The 25027-nt window shown below is 41.1% G+C and overlaps 1 protein-coding gene across 1 annotated transcript in view; it reads right to left on the bottom strand.

Moving 5' to 3' along the window:
• Nucleotides 1-25027, bottom strand: part of sema6e (sema domain, transmembrane domain (TM), and cytoplasmic domain, (semaphorin) 6E) — a 110871-nt gene that overhangs the window by 71910 nt on the left and 13934 nt on the right. The window contains exons 2-6 of the mRNA XM_062423349.1: nucleotides 12342-12543; nucleotides 8367-8481; nucleotides 7120-7177; nucleotides 1897-1953; nucleotides 1372-1473 (exon numbers count right to left, since the gene is read on the bottom strand). Coding sequence (XP_062279333.1) covers nucleotides 1372-1473; nucleotides 1897-1953; nucleotides 7120-7177; nucleotides 8367-8481; nucleotides 12342-12483 — 474 coding nt within the window. The 5' untranslated portion in view covers nucleotides 12484-12543. The remainder of the gene's footprint in view (nucleotides 1-1371; nucleotides 1474-1896; nucleotides 1954-7119; nucleotides 7178-8366; nucleotides 8482-12341; nucleotides 12544-25027) is intronic.

Below are 25027 nucleotides of genomic sequence, written 5' to 3'. Positions count from 1 at the left end.
TCCTCCCTCAGATTTTTCTTTATTTTTCCTTCAGACATGTGAAAGGAGCTGTTGTGTTACTGCTATTATCAGCATATCGCATGCTCTGTCAACAGATTGCTTCCCCCCCGCCCCCCCCCCCCCCTCCCCACGTCTCCTTCAGCCAACGTGTTATTCCACCAACATTTAAGCATTTGAAGTCAGCTGTTCATGCGATAAAACAAATAGCGAACAGTATGTGCTCAGGACAGGTCAGCTGCTCATATCTGATTATCTGGATGGTTGCCTGATGTCTAGTGAAGGATTTAACACATCAGATCCACACAGTCCAAAAGACAAATACTCTACATGTCTGTTATAGGTCAATAAGCATATTACATACATTAAAGTTCCAACTTGTGACCACTGTTTCTGACTTTGGCCGATATTCTCACGACTTTTTAAAACTGTCCCCTTTGATGCTTTTTATTTTTCCACATGCAACACCTGCAGTTTAAACGCAGACAGCTTACTGTAGCATGTGTCGTGTCATCATTGAAAACACAAACAGGAGCGCTGGCTGCCAGACTTTTCTTTTATAGCTGACAAATGCTGCATTCGACCTGGTGTGACCCTTCTCTTTGTAGCAGAGCTTGTGTAGGTGGTATTCATAGTGGATGTCCTTTCCAAAGTGGTGTTAACATTATGTCATCTATTGTCAGGCTCTAGTAACCTATCACTTATGTACTGTACTGAGAGTACTGAGACATTGCAACATGACGTTTTATTTCATGCTTTTTCTAACCTGTTTTTTCTGGTTAAAACTGACATTTAACGTTCATTGTTTTATTGTAATATGGTGAAATAATCAGCATAACCTTTATAAAAACAACTTAAAGGCACCGTTGCCACATAAGCATGATTATGTGATGTTTTTTTTTTATATTCTCAAAACCAACATCAGCCTCAAAATTCTGGTATCCCTCCGGCTCCACTGTCTGCACCCCTGCAGGTTGCATGTCTTGCGGGACATCTGGCCCAGACTGAAAAGTGTAAAACTGTGACTTCATGCAGCATTTAGCTGTTTTGACTGATGTATAAAACATCTGTTCTGTGTCAAAGTCTGAGACCTGTGTTTATGTGTGTGTTTATGACATGACATCTCTGGCAATGGCACTTTCACTTCACAGAAAGCCAGCGTGGTGCTAATGCGATACCAGTGTCGTCTGCAGTTTGTCATTTCCATTAGCGACTTAAATAATGGGGTACAACTGAAAACGGCACACAAGGACAAGGCCAAACATATCTCATAATAGCTGTAATATGGACAGAGGGATATGACTGATAGGGACACAGATAATATCCCTTATCTGTAATTGAGGCCAGAAGAGAACCGGCACCACAGTATCTTACCTTATAGTTACGGCAGGTGGGGTTGAAGGCGTTGGTGCCGCAGGCGAACAGTGTCTCGTCATTGCGTGGCACCAGCACTTTGATGTAGTTGTAACATTCGTCCTGTCAGGAGGAAAAACAGCTTGATGTTATTGTGCATCAGGGACAAGGTCCGTGTTGGCTCCTGGCACGCTAGCGACACAATCAAAGCCGGAATGCAATATGTTTTACCAGCTGACAAACAGAAACACACATTTTCTCTGTTTTACACTCATTATCGTAATCCCCAGGCTGATTCTTGTGGCTTCGCTGTGGCTCTGGGGAGGAAAATGTTGCAAAAAAAAGCTACAGTCTATTGTCCCCTGATGGCTGTGGCGCTGATTCTGATAAGCTACCTGCACGCCACCTTCGCTTATTACAAAACTTCACTGTGCAGGAAACTAAGGCAGAGGCAAAAGAAGAGAGCGAGAGAGGGGAGAGAAGTATAAAACCAAGAGCAAAAACAGAAAGAGAGAGATGTGTATGTGTCTGTAAGATAATACTCACGCTGTTTTTTCCTCTCACAGTGCACTTCTCCACATCCTTCGTCTTCCAAGTCAATTTCTGAAAAATGAACAGACAGCCAACTGTCAGCTCAAAGACAAGCTGTTTCTCACCATCGCAGCTTTTGTTGCTCCAAATCGGTCAAGTACTATTACGAGACAGCTGTGATGAAAATCTCATTAACTTCAATAAACTGCCGTGGAGGAAAAACAAATAAATAGAGAGATAGTAGGAAAGCATTCAGCAGAGGGCAGCAACAAAAATTGTGGTTCCAATGATTTAAAAAAATAAATAAATAAAAAAATCACTGAAAAGATAAGTCTGGATTTGAGAACACAGACACAGGATTCAAAGAGCCATAAAGGTTGTTTGCATTGCTTCGTAGTCTATATGACAAGAAGTCAATTGGCAATCTAGTTGTCCACTGAGCTGTTACAGAACAAGACTAGCTCAAAACCTAGTATGCAATGTCCGAGCCATGTCGGAGAGGTGCATCGGGCTGTGACTCCAATTAGAGCCTCTCTCAATACCAAGTACTCCAAAGTTTGGGTTTACAGTACGTACATCCTAGCTGACGTTTGACTCAGGGAGGATGCTATACGGTCATTCTGCCATTGAACCAGCAGCAGCTCAGCTTTAACACAACTTCCCCCGACTTGTAATGTGACAAAATATCTCAACTCTTCTCGCAAAACATTTAATCACATTGAGAAGATGCAGTAAATGATGTTCTTCAGTCTGTAATGTAGCTATAAATCCAACAATCCAGACTGTTATACAGCTTAATAAAACAAAGGGACATTTAATATAGATTGATCTTCTCATTTTAATACATTTGTGTTTATGTAAATGTGGTTATATCTGTACATATAGAGCCCCAGAGGCAGCGCTGTAGTTCTATTGAGTGAAAACATGAAGCTTCACCTGACGTTCACTCTAACTAATGTAGCAGCTACAGTTGTTAGATTTCATGTGCAGAGCTGTCCATTAGCACCGGCTGCAGGACAAAGAGCCGACTACTCATTCAAGTCCAGCCGGCTACTTTATTGTAATCATTTTTGATTCTATTCTAATAAAACAGTCAATCAATGAGAGCATGCTAATAGAGGAAATGTGCCTGTATGTCGGTACCAGTCCTGCCATCACATGCTCTATATCAGTGGTCTCCAACCCTGCTCCTGGAGAGCTACTGCCCTGCATGTTTTAGGTATCTCCTCACTCTAACACACCTGATTCTAATAATCAACTCGTTATCAAGCCCTTTGACGAGCCTCAGTTGCTTGATAACGAGTTAGAGTGAGGAGATACCTAAAACATGCAGGGCAGTAGCTCTCCAGGAGCAGGGTTGGAGACCACTGCTCTATATGAATGTGTGTGTTTGCACTGAGCTGAGAGAGCGAAGAGTCGTCTTCAGTGTTTGACAAATATTGACAAAACCAGGTATGACCAGCCGGTAGCACCTGGCCACCGGCTCCTCACATCTCTAAAGAAATATTAAAACTTAATAAAGTGAAATATTGACAGCAGCTTTTAGCCTGGCTCAATATCTGCACCATCGCTGCTGGTTGGTGCAAAGTGCATTGTGGGATTCTTGGTCAGTGACTCAGGGAAAGACACTAGTGTTTATAGGACTGGTCCCTGCAGTCCGGCCAAAATGATCCATCAATTTGTTAACAAGCTCTGCAGCTGAAGGTTTAATACGCTCTCATTGCACAGTCAGATAATTTACTGACCCAAATTTTCTCAGAGCTCATCAATACCACTGAGGACGTTCCTCTACACTCCTGTTTCAGTTCCAAGTCGTTCAGAAGATCGTTTTTGTCCACAGCTCCTAACAATAAGTGAGCAGACAGGTGCTTGATGTCGGTCCGTGTATGTCGGCCTCTTCAAGCAAAACCAATGCAGCAGGACTTATCTGGTCTTTGTTTTTGTGTCTGTAGTCTGAGCTGGAGGCGGTGACTCTGATGTTTCAGGCTCATCGTGCAACTCAGACAGGTCTTGGTTTCAGACAGTTTTGAATATTGACTTTATTTATTATAAATGTGCAGTAGGTAAAAGGTTAAGTGTATTTTTATTTATTTTCGGGACACTGGGTCCATATTTGTGTTGACACTCGACCAGGATAAATAAACCAAGACCAAGATTTTTGCACTTTTTGTAAATGATAATGAGATATTTAATTATGAACTTCTGAACTTCTCCGTATAAGGGTCAATGACGTATAAGGATTTACAACAACTCAATTTTAGAATAATAAAAACAAGCATATCTAATGCAGTAGTTCAAACATTCAGAATGTTGTGTACCTGAAAATTCATATTACAATGTGAAATTAAGTGATTTTAGTGGGTTTTTCAAGATTAATTGGCACTGGCCTTAAAAAAAGTCATGTGGTGCGACCATGATTCATCTTGAAATAAATTAATTTAACACGCTTCATCTTTTTTTTTTACAAGTTTTCAGTAATATAAAGTGTTTTGGAAACAATGTATTTGCATTAATTAATTTTTTTATGTAAATGATGATCTTTTATTTATATAAAGATATTTCAAGATGAATCATGGTCGCACCACATGACTTTTTTTTTAAGGCCAGTGCCAATTAATCTTGAAAAACCCACTAAAATCACTTTCACATTGTAATATGAATTTTCAGGTACACAACATTCTGAATGTTTGAACTACTGCATTAGATATGCTTGTTTTTATTATTCTACAATTGTAGTTGTTGAAAATCCTTATACGTCATTGACCCATAAATACTTTCAAATCTCCTTTATTTTCGACCACAAAATAGAAAAAAATAAAATGCATCAAGGATGAGTCCAAGTCCTACGCCCTGGATGATGAAGAGTACTGTACAAATCTGGAGACAGGTCTTAAATTTGTCCTCAGCAGCAGGTGCACAATAAGCCTCCTTGTGCTGTAATACATTTTGATCCCTCATTAGAGTTGAGGGGTCACTCACCTCTAATGCCTTTTGTGCTCTGCTGATTTTCCAATGTGTTGGTTAGCTTTATGTCGAGCAGTTAAATCAGAGACAGGTGAATATATTCTACCTGCTAAATGAGAGAACTGGCAGTATTCCTGCTGAAGAGGAGAAACTAATTATAAAGGCCCTTCTGCTTTATATCTACAGACATCGTAATATAGTATTGTATTTTTATTGTTTTTTTATTATCAACAAATCCCATGAAAGGAGATTAGCCTGTTTCTCAAAATGTTCGGACTTCCTTAACTTGTCTGTGGCTCTTAGCCTCAAATCGGCCAAATGTTCCTACTGTGAGCATACGTCTCTGAAACCAGGTCACAAATGTATGGTCTCATTTTTAAAAATGGCTGAGTGACTCCCTAAAACAGCTGGACATTTAGTTTTATGGTCAACATTACTCAGACAGTGAGTAGTACATTTGTTAGAGACTATTTTCAGCTGCAGATCAACTCATTTTGATGAGTTTTTCCAGCAGTGAGAATGATTCAAACACTACAGTGTGCGTGTTCATGGTAATGAAGGTACGCGTCAGCCAGTGTAACAGTGTGGCTCACTGTGTTTGGTATATTTTTGGACAGCAATGCAGCTGTAAGGAACAGTGATATCAGCGATATGAGGCTGTCATACTTGTTAAATTTGTCTTGTTTTTGGTTTTTTGGAATATTGCTTTGTCCTTTAAGGGGAGATGGCTTTAGTTTTGCACATCCACTGTATGTTTGATGGTCATATTCTGATCATGCAAACACGCAAAACGTAAGATTGACAAATATTACTATCAGACTCTTTGTCGTCTCTGATTTTAAAGCCAGCACTGGTCCTTGCCGAAGACATCTCTGGTGCAATTTTGTGAAGATCTGACATGATTCAGCAGGAGTCAGCATTATGGTAATAGGCCCTGCCTTGTCCACGCTCAATTTGGTTTACTAATAATTACTTATGGCCACCCAGGCCCAGGGAGATCAGTGAAGGGGAGAATGTGAATGAGCGCCCCGGTGTGAAAAATGAAGCTGCTTTTAAAAATGACTCAGAGAGAAGGAATGGATCTGTGATGATCAGGACGCCCCGTTTTCTAGTGATATGAGGCAGTCGCACACTAACGATCGCGCTCAGATGGATAACAGGAATAGGGGAGCGAGAATGCGATAGCAGAATAAGAGTACAGCCTCCGATAATTTTGCACTCGGTTCCCGCTGTCACACTGGAGGCGGCAGAGTTTTTGGCTGAATGGCTAAAAAATGCATCATATACAAACATTCAATATCCAAGTTCTCACAGAATATAACTGGAGGAAAAAAATAGATGGACTAGCATTGTAGTGCTCAGAAGTTCTCATTTCTTTGCAGCACATTCTACCCAAATCAATAGTTTAGATCTCCTCGACATGGAGTGGTGGCCTTATCAGAATGAATATCCGTATTTGCAGCTAATCTAAATACAAACAAACAAAAGTCCAGGGCCCCTGAGGGCTGTTATTTAAGTGCAATCATGTTTGACAAATGAGATTCAGATAGGAGGGAGCATGGCACTTCAAAAAGCCACAAGAGCCCAACTCCACTTCTATTGGATATATGACAAAGAGCGATTGCTTAATCCTTGAATGGAAAGACAGACAAAAGGGTAAGAGAGGAAAAATAATGAGATAGAAACATTTCAAGAGATTTTTTTTTTTCTGTAAAAGTAGTCAGGGTAAAAAAAAAAAAACAGGTCAGAATTGCCATCTAAAGTCTAGACAGCACTGCCAAGCATTTAACCCTTCTTTAGAGCAGGTACAGGCCTATTGGTACTAGTGATATATTATCCAGAATATCACTGTTGACATGCAAAGCCCCGACCCGTTATGTGAAAGATTTGATCATTTTCTCATACCGTATATTTAATGACCACCAAAATCCTAGAACCTATTTCAGCCTTAATCGCAGAGAAATGTCAAGACCGGGTACTTTAAAATCTCTGCTGGTAACTTACAGATTATTGGTATTGATTTCAAAGGGATCAAGAGGTTTCGAAAACTCTTTAAACTTAAAATGCCAGACTCTTAGAATAAAGATTAATCCTGGATGTGAGGCTTTGAAATTGAGGAAATCAACAGACTATGAGTGCAGTTCTGAGAGCAGATGGCATGTACAAGCCACACATTAAAATAAATGGATATTGAATCAAACATGTATAGAGAAAGGTTATATGTTGGACTTCCATAGAGATGTGACTGTGAAGATTTTGGGTAGATTTTCTTACCTGTTGTGGGATTATCTGCTCCGATGAAGAGGCGAGATTGACGGCAAACACATGGTCCCTGCAAGAGATAAAGAGTCAAGACACCATTATCGGGGCCGTCAGACTTTAAGTTTCTGCTAATTCAAGGCTCCATATAAATGATCTGATTCAACCATTTCACCAAAACCTGAAAACCTCTATTTCGCTCAATGGGATCGATTGAAACTGTTCAGCAACTGAGAGTGTGTGAGGTGGATTACCAGGCAAAAAAAGTTTATTGGCTTTTTTCAACTTCAGAAAAAACTTTCCAACACCAAGAGAGTTTTTCCAAGTATCGACACAACCCATATGAATCACTTTGTGAAGTGAGGCATGCACTTTGTTGTATGCAGCTGTGGAAAATATAAATCCATTTAGGTGCATTAAGATTTTCCATACCTTTTTGGATGGGGTTCTTGGCAGTGACAGTACTGCATTTTGGGACAGAGCCAAAAAACTGGAGCAGAATTTATTCTGCACAATGAAAACCGGCAGAGGAGATACAACCTCATACTCTTTAGATAATTAACCTACGACATCTTGATCAAGAGGGGAGGAACGTGTAATTAGGCTGAGAGATGCACTAGAAAAACAGAGGATGTTCTGCCAAAACTGCAAACATGAAAGCAGCATGGTGCGGAGGTTGTGCCTGGGAAGTGTTACACAGTCGTAAAAAGTTTAAGTTTGGGTCGATTCAGGTGTGAACTGCTCACAACAATAAAAAATTATTTCTGCTGAGTCTTTCCTGTCGAGCCTTCTGGAAGTTTTCGATTCCCAAATGACTGACTAAATTCCCTCTGTCTTCAAGGCCCATCACTTATACATAACTTGTAGAAATGATTCTCAGTGAAAGTAATAATTTCACTGTCAACGCTGTCACAGGTTTTTATTGTAAGTTACTTGGTGGTGGTGTTCCTCTTCCTATTGCTCGCTGTGCCTCTGAATACTGTATATTTTTAAAAAGATCTATGTTGACGTTATGTTCACTCTTGCTGACTTCTTTCTTTTTTTACCCCCCTAATTATGCTGTTGGACTTTTTGTCAGTTTGTCTCCCTTTAAAAGCCCATTTGCCTCTCACGCAACTATCAGTTTAAATAAGGATTGAAATTACCATTGCTAAAATATATGTGAAACAAAAGACTGCAGGCATACTTTCATATATTTAAAATTATTCTGGGTTCTGATCATGTTATGCAAAAAAGCTCCATAGATAAAAGGTTTGACTGACCGAGCAGCGATGTAGAGCATGTGGTTGATCCTCAGCATCCTTTGGAAGTCCAGGCCCAGGCGGACGGTGTCATTGTCCGACATAAGTCCCTGGAAGCTGGGGTAGAGGTAGGAGGCTGTTTGGAGGAATGACAAAGAAAGAGAATATTGTTTATGTTATCGTAATAGTGGAAGATACCAGCTACTGTCTTCTCAGAAAAAGCTAGAAAACACACATATGACAGATATCCCTTTTCCCAAAGCAACAAAGAATAAAACTTCAAACTTATATATAAGAAAAGTTTTGCCTGCTGAATGTAAAGACCAATATTTCTGCAGCTTTGAAAGGACGAGATAAAAAAAAACAAAAAAAAAACAGGCTTTTCATGTTACAAAACTCAGATGTTGAAATTAGTTCAGTGAGAAAATAATAAAGTTCCACCAGGTTTCCAATAAATGTAATTCAATTTTAGTTTTCAGTATGTCAAACAGCTCAGTTCATCAGTTTAACAGCTGTGAAGAGACTGTAGGACAAAACACAGCTAGGTATTTATTCACCACAAAGTATCTTCGAACAACATTAAACGGTTACAGTTTAAAAAACACTAACCCGAGATTACAATTTGGCCTATTGTGCTGAAAACTCAAAGTATACCCTGTATGCTAATTTGTACTTGTGGAGGTGGACGAGCAGGAGAAAAAAAACAGCATCTTAAGTTGCAAATGAGATGGTGGAGTCATAGAAGTCTCGGACTGATTTAAATAAATGGCTTCTGGTAAGCATTTCTTAACAGACACGTCTGAAGATGGTGCCAAGTGAGGACAAGGAAATAAAATCAAAAGCAACTCAGTTAAATCTGCCTGTCTGGTCAACACATTCAAATGGTATTCACCCGTCTCCGAGATCACAAAAGGCAAGGTTAGCGTTGTCATGAGTGCCTTTTAAGAGACTCCAACTGGCCACACTGCCCCTTTTAGATAAGAAAATGACATCATGTGGTTTTAAAAGAAAAGGGGTAAGAATATAGGATCTCTGACTCTGCAGGCAGTATATACATTAAGTATACAATTCAATGGAAATCAAGTCTATTCATGCATAATAAAAGATTAGTTGGTGCAGCATGCGATGGCACAAAAACTGCAAGATAAGATGAACTCTATAAGAGAGAAGTGGTGCAAAGAGAAGGAGTGTAATGTAATATCCACTCTTCCATTTTTTCTGCTGCAACTCAAACGGTGTGACTAAGTCGCCAGAGAGATACTTTAATTTAAACAATGAGAGGCTGGTGTCCAGTACATTAAATAACAGAATGACAACCAGGCAAGCGGATGGACATGCCCTCTAAGCGAAGACGCTCCTGGCAGACATTAAATTAGCCTGCTCAATACTGACACCAGACTGTTTTCCACATCACAGAGACATCCCAGGCTTTTCCTTTTTTTTATTTTTATAACCAAGCAAAGATTGAGCTCAAGGCCACGGCACTCTGGATCCTTAAAGTACTGTATAAAGTGCCCTCCAGCCTCCCATCTGACCTGGGCTGCTGCTGCTGAATTAGCAATCCCCGCTAGAAATACACCACAATCTGAAATTAGTCTCTCTACAGGGAGCCGTACGTTCCCCTAACTGCTCGTCGGGAATCGACTGTTTAAAAGATTTAAACGCCTAATGTCTGGCTGAGCCCTGGACCTTTGCTGTGTTGTTTGGTGAAGAGACTCCCAGTGGCTCAACGGCCCACCCCCACTATCCCCCCCCCCCTCTGGCGAATGAGGATTTCTAATTACTCTTCAGCACTTTTACATCCTATAAAGGTTGGGGGGCAGTCAGGACACCGCTAAGGGCGAAATCCCTCCATAGCTCCACCACTGTTAACAGGAAAAAGTGATGATGCCCAGAGTTAGTGAAGATATCTGCCTCCAGAAGCACATGTAATGCTTGTGGCCGAGGGCTGAAACCAGATTCTTACATCCTCAGGCTCAATTCAGACCAGCATTGGCATTACATCATAAAAAAATGAGCCTCTTCATTTATTTTAAGCCCACTGAACTGGCACACCCTGCATACTGAATGAGTGTGCTTGGGCCAAAAAAAAGCTCAAAATTATTTGAAACTATCTTAACGTGACACAATCCATTTAATGCATAATGAAAACAACATGTCGCAGTGCACTTAAATGGCCAAAACTCTACATCTCGACAAGACGACGACATTATCATTTGGAGTCTTTTGCGTAAAAATTAGTCCACAAGCGAGAAAGTCAGGCATTAGCAATAAAAAACCTATTAATACATGTAAATTAGTTCACAATTCTTAAATACAGCCCCTTTTAATAAGCTAAAAAAAACCACTGACAGCTCCGTGTATAAGCAGCTTGAATTTGAAAATTGGGCTCTCAAAACCTAAATTGGTCAATCAAACTCTTCTCCTCAGCATGCAGCCTTTCACACAAAAGACAAGACACTGAGGCGAGCTGTCTGCCCACTTTCCTTTAAAAAAAAAAAAAAGGACGGACTCTGGTAGGATCTCATTGACTTCAGCCTGACGAAATATTAAGATTCATAACGGACGTTGCACAGAGTTGTGCGAGACCTTCTGCCATGCTGTCACCTGCTGGAGCCAGAGGTGACAAATTGCTCTCATTACACCTGGGACGGCGCTCCACATATAGCACTATTAGAGCAGCTATTTCTGCTAATGGTTGCGTTACACTGTTCCAGATAGATCAATTACAGTGTGTGGGCCATGGTCTCAGCCACCTCTTAAATCAATTATGGGCCATTACGTTTAGCAGACAGGACCTCTTCTGTAGACCTCCCCAGTGATTGGGTGCCATTGATGGGTCCCTAGGGTGGTCCGATGAAGAAGTGTCTTGAGAGTGTCACAGATGTTGAGGATCCTTCTCAGTCAAAAGCTAATCTTAACAGCTGGTGCTCGACTCTCTGGGTTTTACTTTTCTAGTGCTGGAGTCACATGCAGGGCTGGGTTATAATTCAAAATGATCTTTTTACTAAATTATTTTGTTTGATTCAATTATTCTGAATTATTCCAAATTATAATTAAAGTAGTTGCTGATGTTTCTGTTTCATACATGAGTGAAAAAAAGCTATTTTGGATGCGTTTTGTGGTGTATATATCAATATCTGATGACTCTCAGCTAAGTTGGTCCACACCAAGGAAAAAATGATGTAATGATGAATCGTTGCTCTTTTAATTCTGGTTCATATCATGTTCTCGTTGACTTGTTACCCAACAAACCAAGAAGAGTACTCATGAAGTCATATGAAGTCAGGATTAACTCATTCTTGATAGTTTTGGTGACTGTCATCTTGTATCATCACCAAAGAAGAAAATAAAGTAGTTGTGACTCTTTGGCCCGCAGCAGGATTTGATCGACAGCTTAAAACAAAACTTAAACAAGCCCAAGCAAACTAAAACCAAATGGGCAAACACACACACACAGAGAGAGTTGAAGTTTGAACTGAACCATAAAGGGATCAGTGGACAAATTGAGTCACTGTTGAGTTGCTGTTTGTTTTCTTTAGTCCAAATTAACGTCAAAAGGTTTTGCTGTATCTTCTGTCTTTTGACCACTGTGAGTAAAAGTCAATGATATGTTTAAAAAACGTAGGAATCATATGTCAGAATGATTTCTCAGTATTGCTTCATATTACACTACGACTTTTCTAACAATCCACAAACCCTCAGGTCGGATTCAGAAGTGTGTTTTTTTTCTCGGCATGTTGGTGCAACTGCTTCCTGAGTTGAAACGAACTAAAAAAAAGGAATAAATATTCCAGCAGCAGCAGAATAAACCTCTATAAATCTGCTTTGTGTGAACATGCCCTTAAAACACACCCATCTCACTAAGCTGTGTTTCCCTGTGATGAGATATAATGCCTTAGTGACCCTCCTTTTACTTTTTTCATGTACTCCTGCAACAAAGATCACCGTGGCAACACAACATTCTTTTTTGTGTTTTTTTTTTTTTTTACTTACACTCTCTGCCCACAACGCTGATTGGTTCCAGGTCTTGGGGGAACGGCGTGGCTCCTGAGGACAGCTGAGGTAAGAAGGCGATTAAGGTGAGAGCCAGGACGGCTAGCGGGACGGGTCGAGGCGAGCCGGGCGTCAGCCTCATTTTGGCAGAAGATGAGACCTCACCAGAAACACATGGCCCACAGCAGATTCACGTTCCCACCTAGAATGAGACAAGATTGCAGGATTAGGAAGGGCTAGCATTATGAATCAGTAACAATACTACTGTGAAGAAAAAATGGTAACTAACACTGAAAGTTTGAGCATATATATATAACAGCGTATAATCATATTCAGTATACATCGAGCAGCTAAGTCCTTATTTGCATTCAGTGTCTTACGTCAATGCGGCAATGTGATGGAGTGTGTGCTAAACATGTGTCTCTCTGCACACAAAAACGAGGTAAATGGAGCCAGAGAGGGGACAAGACACAAGGAGGAAATGAGGGGCAGGAGGGTGGAGGTGGGTGAGCAGTGCACCAAGGGGGGGGGGGGGGGGGCGTCATTTACTGCCATCCAACACCTTTCACAAGTTACTTAGCACAATTAAATCTTCGCCTACGCCAAGGACAACACCTCTCTCCACCTGCACTGACACTGAGCATTACCTTTATAACCAGCACCTTTCTTTCAAGCTTGCTTTCCAAGTTCATTCAAAACAATTTGACAAAAATAATCAAAGGTGACTTGGTGGTTAGCACTTTCACGACACAGCAAGAAAGTCACAGGGTTTAAATTCAGCCCACAGCTCAAAGACGTGCAAGTAAGGTGAACTGGAAACTGCATATTGTCCATTGAAATGTGTTATTATGTCCGTATGTATTAGCTGTGTGATGAAAAAGAAGAAGAAAGTATGGTATTGAAGAATAAGGTACAGAAATGGAGAAAAGGTAAACGAAAAATAATGAAACTAAGAAAGCTGCACACTGTTAATTTGTTATTTTAATATTAAAAAATGCTTATAGCAATAATATGGGATATATGTGGAACAGATTCTTCTAATTCGAGCAAGTGGAGTCCACTGATTTAAAAAAAAAACCCACCAAAATCAAATCACTTTTTTGCACCAAAGCCAGACTTTCAATTACTGATAATGAAATGACCGTCAACTATCAAACAAACCAACAAAACAGGACAGAAAACAATTAATGACCATGAAAATCAAATATATTTTTAACAATATGAGAACACTGCATCATCATTTCACACTTTATTATACCAATTATATTTGCTTGCATTTGTTGTTCTTGACATCTGGTGCCAAATACACAGATGTAAACACAATATACTCACAGAAAGAAAAAAAGGTTGGTGGGTAAACAGGAAGTGATTCATTCATTGAGTTGTTTCTCAACAGAAGGAAAAAGACACCTACAAAGGCTAGTAACAATAAAGACAAACTTTATCAACAGAAAAGTCAAAGACAAACATGCAACGACACCGCAGACTGTATTTGACAAGTGATCTCAGAGGAAAACAGAACAAAACAAGCTAAAAAAAAAACAGCAGCAACAACAAGCTTCATGACGCAAAGATGATGCAAGCTCACCTGCATGAAGCCACCGATTCCCATTTTAAAATTAACTGCTTGACAAAAGAAACCCAGAAAGTTATGATAAATGTTGGAGTTGGTCTGGAAAGAGCATAAGGCTGCAGGAATGTTAATTTTCACATCTGTTTGATATCTGAGGGGAAGAGACAGAGACAGATGGATGGCAGAGAAATTGTCTAAATACATTTCAAACTGTGATGACCCGTGCTGAATGCCAACTTATTAAGGACAACGTGTCCTCCGCAGGGGTTCTTACAAGCCCTCCCAAGTTTATGCACTGCACCGCTTGGCAATAAGACTCGGGCCACATGGTTTTAAGTGGGAGCAAGAAAATTAAGTCAACAGGAACATGAACTGTCATCAATATTGATAATAGTCTGCTTCATTTAAATGCAGGGGAGAAAGCTGCATTTAGCAATGAGGTCAAGCGATGATCACAATGCCATAAATCGAGCAGAGTGGGTGGGTGTCTGCTTGTGTTTACTTTGTGAATTACAACAGCTTGTGTGGCCAGCCTTAGGCAATATACGAGGACAATATACCTGATGGATTAGCCTCATATGCCATGATTTGGCAGTTTTTTTCCTGCCAAGAACGACAGCCATTTGAATGAACAAATTATGTTATAGTGGTACAGCTCCAAGAGACAAATCCATGAGAAAAATCCCTAACAATGTAAAAAAAAAAACATTCAGGGCAACCAAGAGGTTTAACCTTTGTGTCGTCCTCCCGGGTCAAATTGACCCCGTCTGTTTTAACTGTTCCTTCTTTCCTCCCTTCCGTCCTTCCGTCTGTCCTTCCTTCTTTCCTCCCTCCCTTCCTTCTTTCCTTTCCTTTCCTCCCTTCCTTCCTCCCTCCTGTCCTTCCTTCCTTCCTTCCTCCCTCCCTCCCTCCCTCCTTTCCTTCCTTCTTCCTTCCTCCGTCCCTCCCTTCTTCCTCCCTTCCTTCTTTCATCCTCCCTTCCATCCTTCCTTCCTCCCTCCCTCCCTTCCTTCTTTCCTTTCCTCCCTCCTTTCCTTCCTTCTTCCTTCCTCCCTTTCCTTCCTTCTTCCTTCCTCCCTCCCTTCCTTCCTTCTTCTTCTTCCCTTCCTTCCTTCCTTGACTCGAGGACAACAGGAGGTTTAAATGAACCTGGGTCATATAAATGCTTTTTTATTGCCCACAAAACAACTATAAACACAATGGAAAGAGATGGAAAACAACCCATGCATTTATTCACTTATGTGACAAATATGAGCAAACTGTCACCCAAAAACATAAGCAGCACATCGAGGGAACATTATATTCTTGAGAAGAGTGACGAAGGAAGGCATTATTTATTGACAAACTACAGGGTACTTAGCCAAAGGAAGGCAGCCAGCAGAGTGATGATGATGATGATGATGCATGCATAACAAGACAATCATAGCACAGAGTCTATGAAAGACCAGCTATATATGCACTGAAACTCAAACCAACACTTCCACGAAAAAGCCAGGAAGTCACTTGATGACTTTATCATTACCCAGAGCTGCTGCTGCGGAGACATTTCTACCACATTTTAGTGGTGAAAGTAAAGCACTTAAAGCTGTGTGAGGAGCTGCACAATGACAAAGACGAGAGAGGACAGCCTTGCCTCTAGGCCATATCAAATTCAGGATTAAAGAATTGATTGCCATAGATTACAACACTTAGAAAACTGTGTCAAGTAGGCAGCACACTAAACAGATGCTGACAGAAGTACACGCCAACACTGATGCAATGCTATAAACAAAAAAAAAACAACTTCCTCTGGCTGCCTGTTGATGCAGCACCAGTTAGTCTGAACTGTCATGGCCTTAAGCAATTTTCCAGACGGAAAAAAGGGGGATTGGCTAAGTAAGGATAAAGGTCCATAATGATGTAAACTAACAAGCCTACAGTCTATTCCTTTAACACTGAGGAGGAGAAATGCTCGATCAGGATCCTTTCCAGTTTGTCCACCTATTTTTTTCTAATGGCCCAAATACAGTTTACAGAAATAAATCTATATTTATAAACTGTTTAAGGGATGTCACTGAAGGAATGGAGGAAGGAAGGAAGGAAGAAGAAGGAAAGGAGGGAGGAAGGAAGGAAAGAAGGAGGAGAAGGAAGATAAGACAGTAAGGAAAGAAGGAAAAGAAGACAGGAAGGAAGGAAGGAAGGGAGGTAGGAAGGAAGAAAGGAAGGAAGGAAAGGAAAGGAAAGAAGGAAGGAGGGAGGGAGGAAGGAAGGAAGGAAAGAAGGACAGAGGAAAGAAGGAAGGAGGGAAGGAAAGAAGGAGGAGAAGGAAGATAAGACAGTAAGGAAAGAAGGAAACGAAGACAGGAAGGAAGGAAGGAAGAAGGAAAGAAAGGAGGGAGGTAGGAAGGAAGAAAGGAAGGAAGGAATGGAGGGAGGAAAGGAAAGGAAAGAAGGAAGGAGGGAGGGAGGAAAGGAAAGAAGGAAGGAGGGAGGGAAGGAGGAAGGAAGGAAAGAAGGACAGAGGAAAAAAGGAAGGGAGGAAGGAGGGAAGGAAAGAAGGATGGAGGGAGGAAGGAAGGACAGAAGGAAGGAAGAAAGGGGGATGGAGGAAGGAAGGACGGACAGACGGAATGAAGGAAGAAAGGAAAGAAGGAACAGTCAAAACAGACGGGGTCAATTTGACCCGGGAGGACGACACGAAGGTTAAATGAGACTCCAAAAAAAGGCTCAATCACTCAATTCATGGAGTACCTGAAATAAACTGCATGCATTCAATTCTGTTTTAATGTCATTTATTTTAGTGCACAAAAATATGAAACATCTGTGCTCAAGCTGTGTAGCTGTGGTTTATGTAAGTATTACTAACAAGGGACAGGAAGTGAGTAGGAAAGGCCACATGATGGTCTGGTCTTGTTTTGGAGCTGCTGTTAAACACTTATCGAACAAAATCTTGACATTTTAATTAGGCTCAAATATGCAATAAATAGAGTTGTTTGACAGACTTTGCAATACACAAATTAAAAAAGGTAAGACTAATTTGGCTCTGTTCCAGCTCTGGCGTCGTCCCGGGAGGACAACCGCGGTAAAATGGCTGCGTATGCAATTTGACCTTTTCCAGCACAAATGGAAGCAGCAGGAACACATATTCTCTCTCTAGTCTCTGAGATCCCGTATTTACCTCCCGTGTAAAATCGTCAACAATGAAACTCCCCTGTTGATTTCTGAACTTTCTTAATTGAACTTCAACACAAAGTCTAATCAGTTAATGACTTCCTGTGAAGTCTTGATGACCGTAGTGGACCGCTGATGAGCTTCACAGGTGTCCAAGGGAAATAAGCCAGCACTTATCTCATCTCATGTTTGCTCTCTCTGTGTTCGAGGGGGTTTAGACGGAAGGGCTCGGATCATTTTGTTTTTAATGAACTGGACTTGTTAAGCCATCTGAGAGACATTGGCAGGTGGCCCGCTTTGAATGATAGGGGTTCTGGGACACCAGTGCACTCCATTGATTATCCGCCATTCATTTGAATTAACCAGCAGCACCACATCTGTGTAGAAGTCTCAAGGCCTTTTTACTGGATTCATGCAGAAATTAAACTATCAGAGAATCTTGGCCTTTATTGGTTGGCAAGGATGAGGCAGTGGAGTCGTTTAAATTACATACATAAAGTCTCGCAAGTCAAATTTCAGGTTTCACAGTCCCCACCTGGCCAGAGATAATGGTCCCATAAAAAAGTCACTCTTAAAATCTCAATTTTATCCTCAATCAACTGCTTTGCACTATATGCACCTGTCTACTCCAGGGACGTCTATTTTCTGCCAACACCTGCTGCACACAACTAAACCGCGGAGCTGAAGCCTAATGCAAAATCACCCCTCCAATATTCCCAGACCTCACCAGTACTTCAGTGGCAGTGAGGCTAATCCACTCGTTTTTTTGATAGCCATAGAATAGAAGAGTATACTTCTCACCTCCCACCTCTGTGCACTTGGATATCTCTAAGCACCTTGGCTGTGGACATTTTTTAAGCCCCGCCATACTCGACTCTGACATGTTTGTGATACACACTGGCCTGCATAATGAGTGAGCACATCACCCGGTCTCTCCTCCATCATCTCAGACACAATTAGCCACATTAGCTCTTGCTCTCAGCAGGCAATTGCAAATCAGGTTCCGATGTTGTTGGGCGGCATCATTAAAGTATGATGATGGAAACCAAGACGATAAGGTGGGTGGAGGACACATTATTGAAGTTTTCTGCAACTTTATTAAAGAGACAGAGATTGTATTTAATGAGTCAAATACAAAAATGACAGAAACTGATTGTTGAATGAATAAAAGAAGGTGATATGGTACTGTAGTTTAATTTGTTTTTAATGTTTGTTTTTGTTCAGCTTTTATATTCGTCTGTATTGCTTTATTCATAAGTTTTTAGGTTGTATGCTTCACTATAGGAGTGCCACCTGACAAGCCCTGATGGGTTTTATTGGCTAATCCTGCACATTTCTTTTTTGTTAGTTATTGTTCAACAAATCTGCATGTATTATTTTTTTGTATTATGTATTTTTTTTTCTTCTATGTGCAAATAAACTCCAATAGAATTCCAAATAATCACTATATGGAGTATTATGGTGGTGCTAATGGAGCTTATAGATACATACGTTTCCATGGTGCCCATGGTATTCAAACAATAACAAGGATTCTAATGATTGAAACTTTAATTTTCCATTTACATTAGGAAATAATATCAGCGTGTCAAGTTGCCCAGCTTTCTTTGTTTTGCCAGACTAGTATATAAAAACCCACCTGATGATTTCTTTTTGTTTTTCGTCAAAACAACCTCATGGGAATTTTAATGTGACAGGAGGCAAAAACAACACATGATATGAACGGTGCATGATGAGACAAACATTTCATTGTTAAAGGCCCTTTTTTGTCCCTCCCCAAAACTCCTGGAATTGGAAGGTTTATCAGACCACCGGTCTCATTGCAGTCCCATGACACGAATCACACAGCACATTGCCATCTGCACAGAGCTGTTTTTCTCTTAGCGCTCAACATCATTTCCCGGATTTCATAGCAGGCATTCTAACATAGAAAATGATTAGACAAAAACCCCAATTTCCTGAAGGAGGTTCGTATTTGATAGTGGATATTGAACATCAATATTGTTTCCATAAGAAATATCAGCTTAAGACTTTTCAGGCTCTTTGCTGAAATTCTTCCCCCCTTACCCTGCAGTTGTTTCAACTCTGCACTCAAACCCTCTCAGACAGGAGAAACTTTGCTAATTAGATTTCCAATGGCTAACCACGTAGACGTCGTCGCGGCAAATTGGAATTGGGATCAAGGAGCATTGGGCAATAATTGAGAGAACAACCCCCCACAGGACACAGAGGTGTAGATTCTGTGGGCTAGTTTTTCAGATGGGTGTTACACAAGTGGCGCAAATGAGTTCATTCCAGTGTAGTTACAACCGAGCTCCAATTAAGAATGCCTTTAAAAGAAGATCACTACAGTTTATCAATATCTGTAGACTGTAGAGCTGCCTGTGGCGCTTTTGGTTTTTTAGTACAGACTACACTGAAATGATAAGGGTTCATCATTTGGATCAAGAAGTTAATTTTACTTTTCTACCTTGATGAAGCTCTAATAAAAACACCAATGAAATGGTCTTTCAAATCACTGCCTCAGGCATTTTCAGTGACATTTTTCTTGTGTATACTGAAGACAAAAATATGGTTTAGAAAATCATTACTTGTGTGTATGAAATTACATGGTTTGATACTGGCACAGCACACCCAAAAATTGGAGCTTGAGCACTTTTACACCCACGTACACAAACAGTGCTTCGTAACATTACTTGGTGCTCTACTTTCATTCTTCAATCAGAGATAGAGTTTAGACTTCCAGTTTTACCTGTGGCTGACCGGGCATATGCTGTGTATTAACACTTGACAGAGCTGAGAGACATCGACGCTTGGCTGTTGAATACAAACATTTCAGATGAAGGAGCTGGGGATTTCAGTATACTTCAAAGGCCCCTGCAGTGGCAAAAAAACAGCATGGCTCAGGGGGATCCTGTGGCAACATTTTTAAAAAGTCCATTAGCATCGCTGGTCAAAGTGGAGTGATGGCTGGCTTCGTCCCTTTTACCAAGAATAGAAAATCAATGGTCCCCAAAGTCCTTTATAGCTCTTGAATTAGTATGTTGGTATAATGCACTCTGATTCTCATAGTGGCTGCGTTGTGCCATAGCAGAGAGAGGGCAAGATGGCATCCAGGATGAGATCTGTCTGTCAGGGGAGGTTGGGACCTCTTTGCCATCAATGCCACTCAGCCTGCTCCCAGAGGAATGCTGTCTTAACCTCAGCGCCCACAGAGTTCAGACAACTGACGGGTTGTCCTGTCGCAGAGGCCATCGATTGTCACCCCGTGTCAGACTACTCTACTCTGTCCTCATCAAAGAGTCCCCACAGATTAGAGCTCGGTTTATACTTGAGCTTCCGTGGCGAATCTTTAGAGGATCGGTGTCAAAGTAAAACCAAGCTGACAGCAAGAGCCACGCAAAAGTTCTGGAAATTAGAAATTCAGCACTGCACTGATATGACATACACCATCAGTTTTTCGAGAGCAAGGATACAAATATCGGTGTCTCAGCGAACAACTAGAATTCAGTTAAGAGTGGAAATAAATTGTTGCTCGACACCCACTGATTTGCGGGTATCGCTCTCTGAAAATAAAACACCACTGCCTCCAGTCGGGCCTACTCTCAGGACTTCTTTCCACAGAGGGCGAGTTGGCCAGACATCAGAGGGATCTATGCAGGACTCAGACAGTGAGACAGTTCTCTGATCGATCTGAAAAACTGCTGCAGGCGTCATCCATCGTCTTGATGTCTATTTGCAATGGGTGAAAAAAAGCCCAGAGGGCTATCCAGTGGAAGAGGGATCGGGCTTGCACCAGTGGAATACTCTTCATCCCTCAGTCTGCTGTTAATTATTTAGATTCATCTTCAGAAAGGCCTATAATTCCCTGACTATTCTGTGCTCCCTGTCAATCAAGATCCACCTTCAATCTTCTGGGGTCTTTATGACATTTTCAAAACGAGCCTTACCTCAGGTCACCTAATCAAACAGATCAGTTTAAAATATGCTGGGCGGCATTTCTCCCTCATCTCTCTTTCTCTTCTTCATACATAAAAATGAATGTTAACGAACCCCCTTCTCCTCTCAATCTCTCCGTCATCAATAATTCACAATGTTATTGAGAAACACTACCTGAACCCTGTATTGACAGAAATCCAAGCACTGTCATTCCCTCAAGGGCGTCATAATTGGATACCCCCAGAGGCTACTGCTGCGAAATGCAGAGCAAGAGGGGAAAGCAGGCTGAGTGTTGTTGTTTTCTGTATTTTGTGTGTTTCCATTTTTACCTTTTCTATTTCAGGGATTCAAATCTGACCCAACAGTCGAAGTCAGCCAACTTATCGACTTGAAGACAATCCCTCGGTATCGTTTTAGAGGTGAGTAAGAAAATGAGAGTATCCTAAACTTTACAGAGTGCAGTTGTAACAGCAATCACTCAGCAAAGGGCAACCGTATTATTCCATTAATTGGCAATGGTATACTTGATTAAACTACAATTAAAATCAACATCACATAATCTCATCTCATGCAGCTCTAATGCCCATGAATAAAGAAAGACAGCAGGCAATCTGTGGAATTAAAAGAAAAACATCAGAAAGCATATTTACAAAGCATAAATAATATATAGTAAAGAGATATTTCCAAGACACAATTTTGAAAATAAAATCAGCTTCCTCCCCTGCACACTGACACTCTGTATGCACAGCATAGAAATACAACACCCCTGTAGTTCTGATGCTGCACACTTTCATCTGCTGTGACACTAAAACAATGCAGAAAGTGGGCTGATATAAAGCAGCGAAGAGCAGATATAATCTCCTGTCCCAGCACGCTTTTACACACTATTGTGCTGCCTGGGTCTGTCATGATTCCCACAGAACTGCTGACCCCTACAAGGGCACAACGAGAGGAACAAGCTAGCTGTATGTAGCAGATATTTCAACAAAACCAGTTAGGAAAGGGGAAGGGAAAAATGCTTTAATATACTGAGTAGGGAAAAGCAGGAGAGAGAGTTGCCAAGACATGGACATTAAGACCAAACCGAGGCTTAGACACCTCTATCGTTTTGGGCTCCGAGTCAAAGCAAAGCAGGTGGTTAAAGGCTTTGGCGATGTTTGTTAGTCTCCTGCATTCCCCCAGGTGTAGATACAAACTCAAGGGAAGCGAAGAGCACAGTGCAAAGTGGTTTGTCTGCCTTCCTTTGATCTGATGTGGTTTCGTAAGTGTGCCTTGCACATGTATGTGGTACTTAGCCATTATACCTAATTAATAGTCTGATCAGGCACTGTGTGTAAGGTTTTCTAGACGCTTGGCTTGGCAGGTCCTCATTCTGCTGTCAATATAAAAGCCAGAAACCACTCAAAATAAATCCTGGGCTAAAAGAAAACTTCATACATCAACCAGGCTGGACAAAATGACAACAACAATTAGACCTGATGTTAAGTTGTCCAAAAGCCAATACAAGACAATGACCTAATAAGTAACCTTGAAGTGCACGTTTGAGGCTTGTAATGCTATTGATGCTGTTACTGGTGCCTGAGTATGGAGTGCAGGGGGGGGGCTTTTACACAGATAATATTATACGATAGCACTGTGGAAAGAAAAATAGGTACCACATTAAATGAGAAAGCAAGGCAGCGAAGACTCCAAAGGGAAAGGAGCTTGAACTTGTACTCGACTGGCCAATCAGATAAACAGTACATACACTATTGAATTAGACAGCCAGACCAATATATCAGCTGCTAATAGCTTATTGAAGAGATCATATTGGTTTATGTCGGCTTGCAGATAACAAGAAATAGTGTAGAGATGACGAACTTAACGTAATTTATGACCATGATCATTTGTCCACTAGAGGGCACTAACAAGTTGATTTTTTAGTAAAATATCCTGCCTAATATGCATCTTGATTTTAATTTTAAAAAACAACAACAACAAACAAGCAAAAAAATAAACAAAACCGAACAAAAACAAAGGGAAATGGATCAATTATGTTTTCAGGGTTTATACCTGACAAACTATTCAGAAACTCCAAATATCGAAAATCAGCATTGGCCTCAACAGTCCAGTTTTGGTCGGGCTATGATACCGTACAGGTGCACAGAAAGCCGTAAAAGCCTCAGATCAAAACCCCTCTGAAAACAGATGTAAAACATTAGCAAGCACCTTGACAAGCAACTCTTCATAGGTTTCATTAAAATTTGACTCAGTCCGAACCAATTAACACAAACCTTACACGGGTGATACATTGATTGGAAATACATGCTGAAGTTTTTCTTTGCTGTTGCCTTGGATGCTTCGGCTGAGGACGACCATTTTAAGGACTTCATGGTGGCTTTGTGTCCGTTCACACAAAAAGAAGTGCGACTTCTCTATTAACACAGAGGCTCTTTGATCTCCATCTCCCCCGTGGTACCAATTAGCTTGCTGCACCGTTTGCATTTCAAACTCGTTGCTTCCTATTTTGAAAGATATTCTGCATGAATTATCAATCTACCGGAACTTTTATTCCCTCTCGACGGGAAGTGAATTATGAGTGACATATCTGTAAAGTTTGGCTCGTTCAGATGAGGGAACTTTACGAGCGCTGAAGGGATAAGATACCTGGTTTCCTGCACCGATCCGATCACTGCTGCCTTCACTCAGCGTGAAAGTCTTTCATTTCGCTGTGATGCAACGAGGAGGCCTCCTGCTTATTTCTGTTAGACTTGTCAAAAGAAGAGGTCCCAGTTTCAACAGTGCCGAAACAGAGCTTTCTACTAAAAAAAAGGTAAAACACACAAAGGCAGAGTTGTTCTGAATTGATCAAAGGAAGATAAATAGCTGTGAAGATTCTTCCACCGCCTTTATCCCTTGTTAGCAGAGGCAATCACACAGCCGTCACCCTGAAGATCCATCCCTGTCACATTACCACAATGAGATTATAAAAAAAAGAGAGTGGGGGGAGCTACCAAGGAACAGGGTGACAAAAGTACATTTGGTGAATTTCAGTTGAACAAGAACAAAAGCAGTGAGCCCTGCTTTTATAAATGAATGATTTTTTGCAATCTGAGTGGTCGATGCTCATGAAGGGAAATATAAATCAGGGATAAGAGTGAAGCTTCACGAGGAAAGAGCTTTGCAAAGATAATGGCATCATCATGCCTGTGTGGTTCGCTGTTCCTGGTAAGATTAAACACTTCATCATTGTCTTTGGGACAAACAGTCCCTGTACGCGGAGCATGCATCCAATTATTAGATGCCTTTTCCACTAAAACCCAACATCCATGCGTCAGCTTCATCACACACCAGAAGCTCTAAGAGGAGACATGAAAAGAGACAGCAGTCTTATCAGGACAGAGCTACCTTTCAAGGTAGTAGCCTACAGTGGCAGCTGACCTCACTTTTATTAGCGCTGTCTCACACTGATGATATCATTTAAACACGTACTCTAAGACCTAGGAGCTTTCAAGCTCAGTTTATCTCATTTTACGGCTCTAACAACTCTGTCTCTCCCAAGAAAAGTCAATGGCCACGGGCAATCATGCAACATTCAAAGACTTCACTGTCATTCAACATGGGAGGAAAGCACTAGAAGCAAGGGCATGAAACGGAGGAATGGGACATGAACAGTGACAGTAGGAAAGTAAATCTAAATGAGGAAGAGGATGGGGAGGGGAATGACAGCGTCTCACGGCTCACTGGTCCGGAATCAGTCCGACAATCAATCCCACCACTCAGTTTCAGACTGTCAGGTCATGCTTCAACAGCACTGAGCACCACAGGCAGCACCAGATTATCAACAGTGCTGAATTACTTTAATGACTAACCGAACTAGTCAAATGGGACGAACATATGACGATCCATGACACACGACACTATACATTTGACTTCTCTTAAACTGACCCCACCATTGTGTTGTGAAAGGCCTGCAATGATGATGTATTAGCAAACTGCCCAACTGCTACATCGGTATCCACATGTCAGCTGGCAGAAATACCAAATA

Source organism: Scomber scombrus, chromosome 7, assembly GCF_963691925.1.
Source record: "Scomber scombrus chromosome 7, fScoSco1.1, whole genome shotgun sequence".
Taxonomy (NCBI): Eukaryota; Metazoa; Chordata; class Actinopteri; order Scombriformes; family Scombridae; genus Scomber; species Scomber scombrus.
This window is presented reverse-complemented; position numbering and strand designations above follow the sequence as displayed.